This window comes from Schistosoma mansoni, chromosome 6, assembly GCF_000237925.1.
Source record: "Schistosoma mansoni strain Puerto Rico chromosome 6, complete genome".
NCBI classification, from domain to species: Eukaryota; Metazoa; Platyhelminthes; class Trematoda; order Strigeidida; family Schistosomatidae; genus Schistosoma; species Schistosoma mansoni.
This window is the reverse complement of record NC_031500.1, coordinates 14775074-14790899: the sequence shown is the minus strand read 5'-3', so window position 1 is coordinate 14790899 and position 15826 is coordinate 14775074. Positions and strand designations below refer to the sequence as shown.

Here is a 15826-nt window from a genome sequence, read left to right as displayed (position 1 = left end):
TTTCCTAATGTTCAATAAGAAGGAATTATCTAGCATTTTTTAGCATTTCTCTACTCATTTAATGGTTCATTACTACAAATAGTTATGTAATTCTCACTGGGAATTATATTTCAGTCATTTGAAGTTATCCATATTAATTTACTATGAACATAACATAGTAAATAGAGCATCACAGCTAGCTGAACAAAAGTGAAAGTGAAAACTTGAAATGAAGTTCCTAAATAAACAGGAAAAAAGACTAAATGCAAGATACATATTGAACATTGGAAATCAGTTACACTATAGATTGACGGACACGTATCCTATTTCAAATTTTATTTATCTGATTTCATTTAAACACTTTCATTATGCATATTTAGTCAAACTTTCATTTCAAACTTGTAATAGTATTAATTAACCTTATTGATTTAATTTTGTCCAGTCAAATGTATGGAACCTCTCTTCCCATACCCATTTATGTAATTATGTTTTTCATATCCTCTTCAACTATTGTCATCATTAATATCCTTTTCATTCCAACACTTTTTGTCAACTGTAAACATTGATAGGATGCACATGTTTTTTGTAATCAATTATATCCCATTATGTTCCCATTAGACATACAAAGAACATTATTTAGTCTTTTGATTCATAGAAATGATAGAGAGTAAATAATAATTTGTGAGAGGGGGATTTTGTGGAGGATTTTTAGTATTTTCACAGTTGAAATCATAAGTCAGTTGAAGCTAGATCACCATCGAAAACCTGGAAGCACTGGACGGCCGTTTCGTCCTACTATGGGACTCCTCAGCAGTGCGCATCTACGATCCCGCCTCGGGAGCGAGATTCAAACCCAGGACCTACCAGTCTCGAGCCGGAGACCTTAACCGATAGACCACTGAACCGGCCGATATCCAACGGTGTTATTGTCTAACTTCAACCAATCCACGATTTTGAGCGACCGTTCACCAATTGTCTTCAGTAAGTTATTATTTCACAACAGATCTGGTTGAACTCCACTGGTCAAATAATTTAAATAAAGAATAAAATTAATCCAACATTCTAAATAAAGAGAAGAAACGGATTAAATTGAATCCATTTAAAAAAGGATGTCTACAATAGTTTCTTTTTATCCCCTTTTTGTCATTTTTTTTCCTCTAATCAAAACAAATGAATAAACAAGGTTTTACTTTTAAATTTAGAGAAAAAACACACACACATACAACATGAACCTGATGTGACGTCTTTTACATCTTTGTATATCCTGTCCGTATTATCGAAATATGCTTGTGTTCTTTTTTTTTGTTTTTGTTTTTGTTCATATGCCTATTCTTTCTTGTTTCTTCAGACAGATTTATAACATAATGAATATAATTCAGAAATCTATGACTTAATATCTTATTATGATTATTATTATCGGCAGTGTTACATCACACACTCACCCACTCACACACACACACACATAAATACCCAAACAGAATCGGTTAGAAATCAACATACATTATTTAATATGTTGTAACTTATAAACATGAAAAGGAAAACGAAAAGGGGGGGGGTTAATGAATTTCATTAAATCATTTAGTCAAAGTTCATTTGTTTTAATTAAATATTCAGTTAAATGATATACAAATTAAATTAATAAACAGAAGGAGGTTTTGTGGAGATTTCAGTATTTTTCAAAGTTGAAATCATGAGTCAATTGAAGCTAGACAACCATGGAAAACATGGAATGTGCACTGCTGAGGAGTCCTACAGTAGGATGAAACGACCGTCAAACAATGCTTCCAGATTTTCCATGGTGCTCTAGCTTCAATTGACTTATGATTTCAACTATGAAAATACTGAAATCTCAACAAAACCCCTTCTGAATATAATCATATACTCACTAGTGAATGACTTCAAGAGATATTTCCTGGAGTTCTTGTGAAAAGCAGTGATCAGTGGAGTTCAACCGTATCTGTTGTGAGATAGTAACTCACTGAAGACAATTGGTGAATGGTTGCCGAATTTCGTGGATTGGTTGAAGTTAGATATTAACACCTCTGGATACCGGCTCAGTGGTCTATCAGTTAAGTGCTTTGGTGCGAGACTGGTAGGTTCTGAGTTCGAATTTCGCTCGCGAGGTGGGATCGTGGATTCGCACTGCTGAGGAGTACCGTAATAGGACAAAACGGCGGTCCAGTGCTCGCAGGTTGATAATGGTGGTGTAGCTTCAATTGACTCATGATTTCAACTATAAAATAATAAAAATAAATTACGTATTTTGATCTAGTATAAATTCATCTAAGATTATTGTTATGTAATTGACTTTTTTACTGTTGATAATGATTGAATTTCATTAGTCATAAATTCTTAATAGTAGTGTAATCCAGGACGCGCGTTTCATCCTATTTGGGACTCATCAGCTGGATGTACCTGCATCTCAGAGTTAATGTTCAATCTGGGACTCGAACCTAATACCGTTCTCTTGAAATTTCATCGCGTTGTCCACTTAGCTACTGAATCCTCATAAATTCTTAGTTTAACTTTAAAAAAAGTTCAAATGAGTTCATTATCACTCAATTTAATTGGGAATGTTAACCATTGAATTTCAATTAGATAGTTTAAAGATAACATTATTGCTAATGAAATGATTTGATCTTCTTGAATTCAATATGTGACGATGCGATGAATGCACAGTATAAAGGAGTTTCAAACAAAATTGAAGTAACTGTCCAGTTCTTTTAAGTTCGTTTCTCAAATCATATCAATCGGTTATGTGAACAAACTTAATTCTAGACTAAACTATGTAAGCCCATCACTTACCTTTTTAAGTAATTCTAGATTATGTCATACACTTACTTAGTATTGTTTGTTTGGATCTTCCCATTGCAGTCCCAAAAAAAACATCAATGGAAAGATCCAAACAAACAATACTAAGTAAATTTAAACTTCACCCCATTGCACAAGCAAGTGGCTATCAGGACTCAGTGGCCGAGTGGATAACGAGATGACGTTTGAAGCGAAATGTACTGGGTTCGAGTCGCAGAGTGAACATCAACTCTGAGATGCAGGTACATCCAGATGATGAGTCCGAAATAGGACGAAACGCGCTTGCTGGATTCCACTACTAGCCACTATCCATCTTTGCTTACTATGTCATACACTGTTTGTAAAATAGTCATTTTAAACATATTGATAATTTCACTTATGAAGCTTATATTGTCGAATACTACTCAAATTGATTGTCAGTGATTTCATGTAATTACGTTTATTTATACATCATATGCTTCAATAACTTTTAATAACCATAACCTAATTACATCTAAAAACCAACTGTTGTTATCCTAAATTGCTTAACGATTAGTCACTATCTATTCAATTCATGACATCTTTATCGATAGCTGTGTGACTGTGAATCTCGTAGCATAGAATTGAATTTGCCAAGGAGAATCAGTTCCCTAAAGATTACAGATATACCTTGCTGAAGAGTCCTAAATAACACAGAAACTAAGTGAAGCAGGGTTTCTAGTTGACTGTCTACAATCAACACCTCATTAAATCACAATTATGAATGAAATGTCTACTTTCTGAGGATTTTAAGTGTAGTACCAAGTTATCTAGTTTTACACCTTGAAAACCTATCAATATGACCATGCTACACTGGCAAACGAATCATGTTGTTTTTCCGTAATGATTTGTTTCTGATATATAATTCATAGAATGTTTTTAATGTATGTTGTTCATTATCAAGCTATCTAGTTTTATGTGAATTCTCATACAAACACTTGCTTTCTTATTGATTACTTTAGGAAAATAGCGTAAGGGTTGTGGATAGTTTATCATCCTCATCATTTACATGCACAATAACAGATGGTATGTGGCTAGGAGCAGTCGTAAATATACCCTGGATTGAGGCTTAATACTAGTTGTCACTTATCAGTAAGGTGTACTTACAGTCTCGAAGGAACTGATGCTCTATGAGATATGAAGTTGTATCAGTCAGTCTCCTAGTCTGAGACGTTAGCAATGAGTTATTCGGGCTCTGGCTGACTTCTTGTAGTACTGAGATGTTCACAATCGATTGATCACTGAATAGTGAGCAATGTCGGAGTGAAACTGGGTGACCCATGTTTGAATCCCACTAAGTGGACCGATTCCATCATAATTGCAAGTACACATCGTTGACAAGCGCCAACTAGCGCGAAATCCAAGTGGAGGGTTTCTTTCAGACTACTTTCAGCCGCTTTAAATCAAACTTAGCTTCCGCTGTGCCAAGTCATTTAGTATAGTAACCACATTTGAACCTGATCTACAGAATTCGATCAACACTAAAAGAACTAAACGTTTCAGTGATCAATCGATTGTACACACTAATAAAGTTATTAAACAACATTAATGGTCCAAGCAAACTTCAAGGTCACTTTACTTCTTTTATAACTAATTAAATATCATGGTTATATTTTTTCAGCTGATGTATAATAACTGCCTACTATAAATTCACTTTGGGACTCGTCAGTTGGATGTACCTGCATCTCTGATTTGATGTTCACTCTGCGACTCGAACCCAGTACATTTCGCTTCCAACGCCATCTCGTTATCCACTGGGCTACTGAGTCCTGATAACCATTAACTTGTGCAATGGGGTGAAGTTTAAATTTACTTAGTATTGTTTGTTTGAATCTTCCCATTGATGTCTACTGTGTTGTCTACTATGCCTACTATGTTCTCATGCTTCTATAAATAGCTTGCAACCTATCCTTAAATAAACTACTACAAAGTTCAAGAGGAGCTAACACAAATAATTGATATATTGTTCCATTAGTTTGTCCTTTGGGAAAATAAATGAGATATGACAATATAGGAACTCCCCGATCGAATTTCCGTATAATGGAAGTATGGCATTAAGAAAAGAAACTTCCTCACTTATGACATTTTGTGCTGAGAACTTTTGACTGTAATCAGACATATGGTTTTGAATAAACTGACTCATTTCAGCCACCTCATGTTCACAAACGTTTAATCGTCAGTCGTAGCATAATAATTTTTGGCTGAAGAAGTTTGGAAATAAGAGATCTAACTTCTCTCAGATAAATTAATCAGATACCTAAGTACGGAACTAACTACTCGATCAGTCATAAGTTAACTTTTCTTAGTTGAAGTCATGAGTCAATTGAAGCTAGACCATCATGGAAAACCTGGAAGCACTGGATGGCCGTTTCGTCCTATTATGAGACTCTTCAACAGTGCGCATTCACGATCCCGCCTCGGGAGCGAGATTCAAACCCAGGACCTACCAGTCTCGCGCCAGAGCACTTAACCGATAGACCACTGAACCGGTCGATATCCAACGGTGTTATTGTCTAACTTCAACCAATCCACGAAGTTTGAGCAACCGTTCACCAATTGTCTTCAGTGAGTTGTTATCTCACAATCTCCACAAAACCCCTTCTGATTAATTTTTTCTATTTAATTTTATGCTTAAAGGGATAGAAAAAATTAATTATGATATAAACGAAACAAAAAACAGTAGAAATATGCTTATGAATATATATCACACAATTTCAATCTATACCTTCATCTTCAATACGATTGGATGATCTATTTTCGTCAGTCAGTCAAGGTCATTGCAAAATAGATTCGATCCAGTATCCCTGAAATAACTTGTCTATCTGTAACATAATAAATAGAACGGATGTTAAAATCTAACTACTATTATCATTATTACCCATACTTATTTATGAGGAAAAAGAGAGAGACAGAATGTCTCCTTATAATTTACACACACACACATACGCACACATAGATACAAACAGAAAGATCCGTATAGATACACATTGAATGATACAAACGTTAGTTCAATTGACTTAGACAATATTTGCATATTTTTATTCTTTAATCACTAAAGTCAATTCGAATTTCTTATTATCTTTGTTCATGTGTACACGCCGAGCATTATATATACAAACATATATAATGGAATTACGTTCCTAAAGAGAAAAAACAACAATCGGAAATGTATTAAACTGTTGAACCATACTGAAACAGTCTTGATAGATTCGTCTTTTGTCAAATGATGCTGGATTGAGAAATGAATCAATTTTTGATGTATTGATTTGTAGGTCTTTATACAAATGTTACACAAACAATTTGTAGCTCGGTGGATTATTGATAAGGATAAGTATCCAAAACCATCATCCTGAGTAAAATAAATCCTGTGAATGAAAAAACATTTCAGCGGGACTAAACTTTATGGACGAGCCAATCAGAAGCTTTCGCGGGTTTTAAAGATCACGGCGTTAAGTTTGGTACCTGATGTTTACGTACGATCGGTTTACAGCGGATTTTAGAGAAGACGTGATAATTCAGCGTCTATAAGAGAAGTGATTATTAAGCAGTTCCTATACTTGTGACTGTGGTACTCAAATAATTTTTTTCGCCCAATCATGATTAAGGTTAAGACCATAACCCTAACGCTAAACCTTAACCCTAACCCTAAACCCTAACCTTAACCCTAAACCATACCAACAAGATTGAAGCTATATGGTCGAGGCTAAAAGAATTTTTGAGACCTTTTCATGGCCCCAGAGGTCGACTACTATGGAGCCATATGGATGAGTTCCTGTACTGTATGCACTATGATTTTAGAACTTCTGAACCTATATCTGACATTGAGAAGTTTTTGAGCCATATAAAAGAACAGTATCCGCTTTAATTTTTTAGTGTTGTATAATATATTTTTGCTGTATACTAACCGTCTTCTGATTGGCTAATATTTCTCAAGGTCATTTAAGATTCGTTCAAAGGTCGTCCATAAAGTCTAGTCTCTCCGACATTTCATATGTTTACTCGTTTGAAATGCTGTTGGATGCTTTGTTAACAGGAATCAGTGCCGACTGGAGTAGTATTAAACTGTTGAACCATACTGAAACAGTCTTGATACATTCGTTTTTTGTCAAATGATTCTGGATTAAGAAATGAATCAATTTTTGATGTATTGATTTGTAGGCCTTTATGTGAATCTCACATAAACAATTTGTAGCTTGCTGGATTATTGATAAGGATAAGTATCCACAACCATCATTTCGAGTAAAATAAATCCAGTGAATGGAAAGATATTTCATATGTTTACTCGTTTGAAATGCTGTTGGTTGCTTTGTCAACAGTAATCAATGTTGTGTTCGTGCGGCGTATAACCATGAAGACAAGGTTAAATAACTAATTACCCCTATGGAACGGCTGAAATTCTATTTCATTATTCATTTTTTGAAGTGCCATTGATTAACGAGTTACAGAATGCCTTGTGATCTCTCGTTATATATATATATATATTATCATGGGGTATTTGTGGAGATCGTAAAATTTTCATAGTTTAAATCACGAACTGATGTTGTCTAGACGAGCATTGAAAACATGGGACCACTGTACAACTGTGTTGTGCTAGCATGGAACTCCTTAGCAGTGCCTATTCTCAACCTTGCATCTGAGAATCGAACCAATGTCTTTTGATCTCACCCGTGAACGCTTAACATGAAGATCGCTGAACCAGGATTCAAAAGTGTCAATGTCTAGATTCAATCAATTCACGATAATGTCTAACCCTCATCAGCTGGGTTTAGTAGATAATTGTCTCACACCCTACATAGTTGAACTCCACTTTTTAGGACTTCTCACTAGAACTACTGGAATCGCATCTTAAAGCTAGCCATTAATGAGCACATGACTATTGTTGGTACAAGTGGATTTGTGGAGAATGTAGATTTTTCAAAGTTCAAACTATAAACCTATCCTTATTCGTGAAATAATGGTTAATAATCATTTGTTTTTTACTTTACTGACTGCATTTAGTTAGACAGTTTTTCAAAACCGAAAAACGTAAGACAGTTGTTTTATTTAAATATGGAATTCTCAATATTCTGCATCTGCAAATCCTTATATAAATTAAGCCTATCATATTCAGACCTCCAAGAGAGTGCATAACCTAACTTTAACACATTTATTAATTCAATTGATATTATTTGTTTGAATCTTCCCACTGATATTTAGGACTGCGTTTGATCAGTGTCTTATTGGTATATGTGCATCTTGTGCTGATTGCCTTGATATTGTCTTCAGTCACATGCATTATAGACGAAGATGGGTGGTGGCTAGCAGTGGAATTCAAGACTCGCTTTTCGTCCTATTTAGGACTTTTCAGCTGAATGTACCTTCACCCCGGAGTGAACAATAACTCTAGGATGCAGGTACATCCAGCTACGAGTCCCGAATAGGACGAAACGTGCGTTCTAGATTCCACTGCTAATCTTTATACATTTGTGTTTATCACATTCTTATTTCACCTTGTTCCTCCCTTGTTTCACTCTTTTACAGGGTCAAAGTGTTGAAGAAGCGTTAAATGGTCCAATGCGTAATCATTTACGCTTTTTAGTAATAAAAGATTTACATTTATTACAACCATGGTATCATCATACTATAAGACGATATGAAGCTGAATCACGTTTGGCTAGTGAAGGAAATCAAGACGGTGCATTTTTGTAAGTATCTAATTTAATTGTGGTTTATGTTGTTAGTTATTAACTGTGCAGTCTATTGATTGTTACTCGACACTATATATAATTATGTTGTTTAGTTGAACCAGGAGACAATGAATAGTTGTTTCGTCATAATAAGGGACACCACAATAGTACGTCTCCATGACCTCATCAAGGGCAAATTTCAAGGTCTTCATGTCTCGAGGTGAGTACTTGATCTTCTGACTACTGAGCCAGTATCTAATGATTTAAGTTTCTAACTTTAATCAGTTTGAGACGGTGTAGAACTATCATCTATCATTTTCAAGCTCTTTGGTTTGATTCTCGATGGAGTAATGGATACATATTACTGAGAAGTTTCATACTAAGACGAAACAGTTGTCCATTGTTTCCTGGTTTTCAATGGTATTCTAACTAGAATCGCTTCATAATTTAAGCTAATAAACAAATCTTTTGACTTGAATTGTCAAACACAGTAATAATCAATGCTTACGGATCAACTAATTCCTAACATCTCTGTCCAATAGGAGGACATTAGCTGCCTAAATAGCTCAGTACTAACATCCCAGAAAACGAAGCTTCTTGACACCGGTTCCAACCCCTTAGGTAACATCAATTCTCTCAAAATGTTTGGAGCACCTTGGTGACGAATATCAGTTTTTACGAAACCTAGATCCAGCGTACTCTGTTGACTAACTCCAACTGCCTTACATGAAAATATGTTTTGTTATATGATGATAACTTGAACTCGTGGGACCATATTGTAAATCAGTCGATAAAATCCGATCACCACTAGAAGTATTAGATAAATCTGACATGTCATAGTTCTAAGATCAATCAATCGTATATATATACTAGCCATTTTGAATGAAACAAAAAGAAGGCTAATAAATATGACTTCACTTGTATTCCTCAAACATTTTTTTAAACAAAACAGTGAATGAAACTTCGCAAGAATAACCAAGAGAATAAAAAATGATACTTAACTTGTTATAGTATAAGAAGAATTGAATCAGTTAAAACTGTTAATGTATTTACCACTATGATACCTTTGGTTCACAGCCTCGAGATTGTGATTATGTTAAAGAGTTCCATAAGGGTAACTCAAAATACTTCCTATCTGTACAGAATAACAATCATAATCTGACCATCCTTTGCCTTCTACTTCCAATATACTTTTGTACTAACCAACATTCTTTATCGGCTTATGTGACAATCGATCAAGTATAATGTAAATCTCAATCGTCATGGTTGTTGAAGGTTTACAGCCTTATCAACCTATTTTTTTACTATATTTACCTAATATTCAAGCCTAAAACTTAGAATACCTCTATAATCAAATATTATGAAGTTACTCATGTCAATTAAGTTTAACGATCGTGATTTTACGACGTGAAATGATAAACTGAGTAAATAAGCTAGAGAATTGTTTATCTCAAATTCAACTAAATAATATTAACAACACAGATGATATGCTACTATTCACAAATTTTCATAGTTAAAATCATTAGTTAATTGAAGCTAGACCACCATGGAAAACCTGGAAGCACTGGACGGCCGTTTCGTCATATTACGGGACTCCTCAGCAGTGCGCATCCATGATCCCGCCTCACGAGATTCGAACCCAGGACCTACCTATCTCGAGCCAGAGCACTTAACCGATAGACCACTGAGCCGGCATCCCATGGGGACTCATGATTTCAACTATGAAATTACTGAAATCTCCACAAAACCCCTTCTCATTATTCACAAATTGACGTTAATCATCGGAAATACTTAAAAGATGAAAAACAATAAACATTCAATTATTACTTTTATTGTTTTAATGGAAAATAGAGGAAGGAAGGAAGTAAAATGTAACTCGAAATATTGCGTGTTGATTTTCATTTATAAGAAAAAACGTTGATTACTATATAAAACTATCTGAAGTAATGAATTCATATTCGATTTAGTATAGCATCAAGCTAGAAAAAGAAATCAAAGTAGAGAGTAAATAAAAGTGAAGTTATCATTATCGAGCTAAATGATTTCTAGTATTTCGCTCAGTTACTTACTTACTCATTTATGCCTCTTATCCCTTTTGAAGGAATATAGGCATCTTACTAGGATTATCCATCGAACTTTGTCCTGGGTAATCCTTCCTAGTTATTTGCAGTTACTATTCATTCTTTTGATGTCTGCCTCCAATTTTCGATGCAATATATTACCTGGTCTTACCCCTTCCCTTTTTCCTTGAGGATCTCAATTTAGCTCTTGCCTCATGATGGTGCAATACATCAATATGGATCTATCCTTTTGCCAAATTATTGAAATAAATAAAGGATACTTCGCATCAGAATAAAATCGATTGTTCAATGTCTATGAACTAATGACTTCACTATTAAAATATCCAATATCTGATGATTTTGTTAGAATTTTGTACGCTATTCCATTTTGCTTTATTTCCAGCAATCATGTGTGTATAACTATATAATTAGCCATCTCTTAAAATATATTGTTTAAAGCCAAGTTTAAGAACTCGTATCTAACCACTGAGTTCTGATACATTGGTTAGTATCATTATGAAAGTTGAGGCTTAAATAATGTTTTATAAGTATTCAATAAATGGTAGTTAATGAAAAATACACAACTCATCACTTAAGAAGACAAGACTGCTGTTACAGAATTTTGAATAAAATGTATACTGAACGACTCATGAAAGAAATTGATCGTTGTTGGTGGTGGTGTTACGGTTACGTTTTGAAATTCTGTCATAAAACGTTATTTGCCGTCATTAAAGATTCTTAAATAAAAAATCAAACAAATGTTCAGTGCTTCACAGTTTTTAGTATTTCTCAGAAAGGGGTTTTCGGGATATTATAGTGATCTAATAGTTGAGTTCATGAGTCGATTGAAGCTAGATCACCATGGGAAACCTGGAAGCACTGGACGGCCATTTCGTCCTAGTATGGGACTCCTCAGCAGTTGAAACCAACGATCCTGCCTCATGAGACTTGAACTCAGGACCTATCGGTCTCGCACGTTGACGCCTAACCTCTAGACCACTGAACCGGTCTGCACCCGGCGGTGTTTATGTCTAACTTCAACCAATTTACCAAATTGAGCCACCTTCCACCATTGTCTCCAGTGAGTAATTCCCTAACTAATGTCAACTATTGATAATACAAACTAAACAAATCTCTCCATGAAAACAACATAAAAATCGATAAATATTTTGAAATGCCGGGAATTCCTCTGAATGGAAATCTTTGATCTCAGATTTTCCATTTTTGAAGGGACTATAGTGAAATGATTAAAGTTTCTGTCAATCAGATTGCTAATTGTCACAAAACGTAGATCAGTTAAAACTTCCTCTGAATTTTCTTAAACCACCTAATATCAAAGAAAGATACATCACGACGTCAAGTCATTTAAACCACATAAACTGTATACTGTAACTTGAACAGTAAGGGTTGGAAGAAACAGGATATTGGTTACTTACTAGTTGACCAATTATTGTCATTTATTGAGGTTTCAATGAAATTTTTATTAAAACACTCAAAAAACGATCACGTACAAGGACGAACTACTTTATGCAAGATGTCACACTTTGTAACAGTAGAGAGATCAAAGTGATACGATTATTTTTTGAAACATTGAAATGAATGTGGAAATTCGAGATGGAGAAATCGTGTGACTATTACACCGTTTTGGGTGGAGTTTTATTCTATGAGCTAGATGGTTTGGTCGTGGAGTGTTCATCGTTCTTCTGAACGACAACAATGTCAGGTTAAAGGTCAATAGTAACCAATGAAGATCGAAGTCTGCAGGACATGTTGGGAGTCATATGTGGAGAAATTTGGACACTTAACTTCTACTTGAAGTTTGTGCTGATGATGTCGTTCAGAAGAACGATGAAAACTCCACGACTAAAACATCCAGCTCAAAGAACAAAACTTCATCAAAATTATCCACCTTACCTACAAATCTCCACCATATTACACCGTATAATTCACCTATACTAAATAGATTTTCAAGGAATTCAACCACTTCAGTGGAAAGCAATACTATCGAAATACTCTTGATAGTTCAGCAACGTTTTTATCATCAATTTGTTCTCTTTCATATGAATCATGGACAGACAGACATTACTTCAATCTATATTGAAATTCATTTTGTTAATTTCATTGTGTCTTGTTAATATGATGCAACGATTTGCACCATTGCATATGTCTGTACCAGGATCTATATTGATCACAATTGACTATCTGACTGAGTGATAAATAAATATAACTAACTTATAGTTTAAGACAGACACATTACACGATTAATTCTAGTTGATTGAATTATCTCCCTATTTTTGCTTTTAAGTAATCAGTCAAACTTGGTAGGTGAATTATATACTTAGTAGGATTAATCTGATTAGCAAGGTTTTTCTATCTACGGGATTGGGTTGCCCACCCCATACCCAACCCTCTCCCTTTACTCGGACTTGGGAGCGGCAGTACCTCTAGAAGAGCTATAGGTGAAGTTTATTTGGAACTATAATTACATTTTGTAAGACAAATTCAACTGAGGTAAACTATTTAGGATGTCTATCTTGATTTTATAAATTTAATTACGGTAATAGTAATCTTACCAGTGTTTTTTGTATGGTTTTTCTTTGTAACCCCATTAACAAATCATTCAATCATCATCATCCTATCATTTAATGTATAGAGTACGTTATCGTAAAGAAGATAGAACCTATGTATTAAGTTTAACAAGTCAAAATGAACCAAAACATTATCGTATTGAAGAGTATTTAAGTAGATGGTCTATAGAAGGTGGACAATATTTTGAAACTATTATGGAAGTAAGTATTCTTCTTATTCATATTTATATATAATATTACATATTTATTTGTCTATTTGCTAGTAATACTCTGAATCATACTTCCAACGAGAATCAAATGGGCTTTTTTGGTTTGATCTCATGTATGTGTGTGTTGTTAAGCTTCTAAATGAATGTTCACAGTGCTATCTAGTTTCTAACGTTCCTCATTTACTTACTTACTTACGCTTGTTACCCCTCGTCGAAGAGCATAGGCCGCTCACCAGCATTATCCATCCAACTCTGTCCTGGGCAATCCTTTTCAGTTCGTTCCAGTTGTTATTCATCCTTTTCACATCTGCTTCTATTTCCCGGCGTAATGTGTTTTTTTGGCCTTCCTCTTTTCTACTTCCCTTCCGGATTCCAAGTTAGCGATTGCCTCGTGATGCAGTTTGGTGATTTTCTTAATGTATGTCCTATCCACTTCCAACGTCTTTTCCTAATTTCCTCTTCAGCTGGAAGCTGGTTTGTCCTCTCCCATAAAACTCTGTTGCTGATAGTATCCGGCCAGTGAATGTTGAGTATTTCGCGTAGACAACTAGTTTATAAATAATTGTACCTTCCTGATGATGGTAGTAGTAGTTCTCAAATTTTCAGCTCCGTACAGTAGGACTGTCTTGACGTTCGTATTGAAGTTGGTTGACAGTTGTTTTGAGTTCCATATGCTCTTGCATTGTAGAAATGCTGTCCTTGCTTTGCCAATCCTCGCCTTTACATCTGCATCAGATCCTCCTTGTTTCTCTGGGATCAGGGAGCATCGTAAGGAGATAGATGCAGTACCATGTAGGCGATGACCAATGATTGATTCATACACTATTTGTTCCCTCAGGATACTGGAACCCATGTGCACCATTGATTTGGAACCAGGATTTTTCAACTCTCCTATATGGATAATAAAATCCTTCATATCCACTAACCCGATTAAAGCGTCAGACACTTTCTTTTCATTCACCGCCTTTCTTGAGGAGGCAGTTAGTAGGACTTCCCTGACAGAGGCTATATACGCGTGGCCATGTGAGAGTATTTGGAGAGGGAGAGCTGACTCTCCCCACTCTCTGTCGTACCAGGGCATTTGGGGGCATGAGAGTATTAGTAAGGAAATATATTGTCCTGCTGTGGATATTATCTCAATTGATAATATATAAGGGTTTTAACTGAAAGGTACTGGGTTTGAGTTTCAGTGTATATGTTATGTGATTCATTTCCTCTTCGTTTCAGCTAATTGATCATTATCATTTTCGTCAAGATGGATTATTATGTAAATTACAGAAACCAATACCAGTATCGAATTTCACATGTTCATTTTCAGGTAAGTGTATGAATTATGAAATGTTACATGTTATCATAAAAGGTAAATCATTTTTTACAGATTTAGATTAACAAAAATGTCATTATTGTATTGCCATATTTCAAAGTTAATGTTAACCTATTGATTGATCACTGGGTAGTGACAAATGTCATATGTGTCCGGTCCTTCTTAGTGTAATTGTAAATACATCTCAGTTCTATAGATACTTAGTCGCGACCCGGATAGCTCAGTGGTGACGTTTCTGACTATGAAGCTGGGTAGAATGGGATTGAATCCGACATGAAGCATTAAGTCCTTCAAGATTACAGATACACCTTGCCGGCGAGTGCCAAATAACACGAAACCTAGGTTCTGGGTTTCCTGTTGACAACTTCCAACCACCATCTAACATTTAGATATGTCAAGATAGATTTGTGTTTTACAGATTTTCTATCTTAAAATAAAATGACAGTTTGTCTTATATTCCATTCAATGTAATAATTGTTGTGGCAAAGCCATATTAGGGAAAAATCGTAATGTTTTCAGGTATTGTTTAACTCCTTGAATAAAGTGTAACATCTGACTCATAAAACTGGTTTACGATTTTATTCGTCACTAAACACCTAACCATTCAATACTGTGCAGAACTAACAAACTACTGTACCCGTTCTAATTGATCGATCATGAAATTCTATTATTTATATTCTAAACTAAACTAAACTAATCCACTATTGAAAATCAGGAAGCTTTAGACAACTGTTTTAAACTAGTGTAAGACTCATCAGTAATGTTCATCTACACACTTCATTGAGAATAAAACTCAGAACTTTTCGATCTTGTAGCAACGAGTGAACCTTTAGGCATGTCTAATTTTAATCGTACGTATGCCTGAACACCGATTACCACGACGCGCGATGCTGACTAGTATTGGGGATGGTTGGAAGAGAGTTAGGGGCGGCTAAACCAAAACGTGGCATCAGTGCTTGAAGTCACTAACTTCTACTCTGAGCCATGTAGGCAGATGCAGACTACCTGGTTGGGGTCCGCGTGACTATCATAACCAATGGTTGGAGACTCTGTGTGACATGGCTCAATATCGATTACAATGGTTTAGGTGTATACACTCTTTATTTTCCCTTAAACCTTGAGATTAAAATTGCTTCATAACTTTCTTCCTTCCTATACTATATTCTTATAT

At 35.1% G+C, this 15826-nt stretch overlaps 1 protein-coding gene across 1 annotated transcript in view; it reads left to right on the top strand.

The window, feature by feature from the left end:
* The window catches only part of Smp_149470 (putative tyrosine-protein kinase zap-70), a gene marked incomplete at both ends in the record, with an annotated part of 49610 nt that extends 34890 nt beyond the window's left edge, over positions 1 to 14720 (top strand). Inside the window, 3 exons of the mRNA XM_018798370.1 lie at positions 8329 to 8492; positions 13188 to 13323; positions 14559 to 14720. Of these exons, the coding sequence (XP_018653319.1) occupies positions 8329 to 8492; positions 13188 to 13323; positions 14559 to 14720 (462 nt within the window). The remainder of the gene's footprint in view (positions 1 to 8328; positions 8493 to 13187; positions 13324 to 14558) is intronic.
* Positions 14721 to 15826: the final 1106 nt, after the last annotated feature.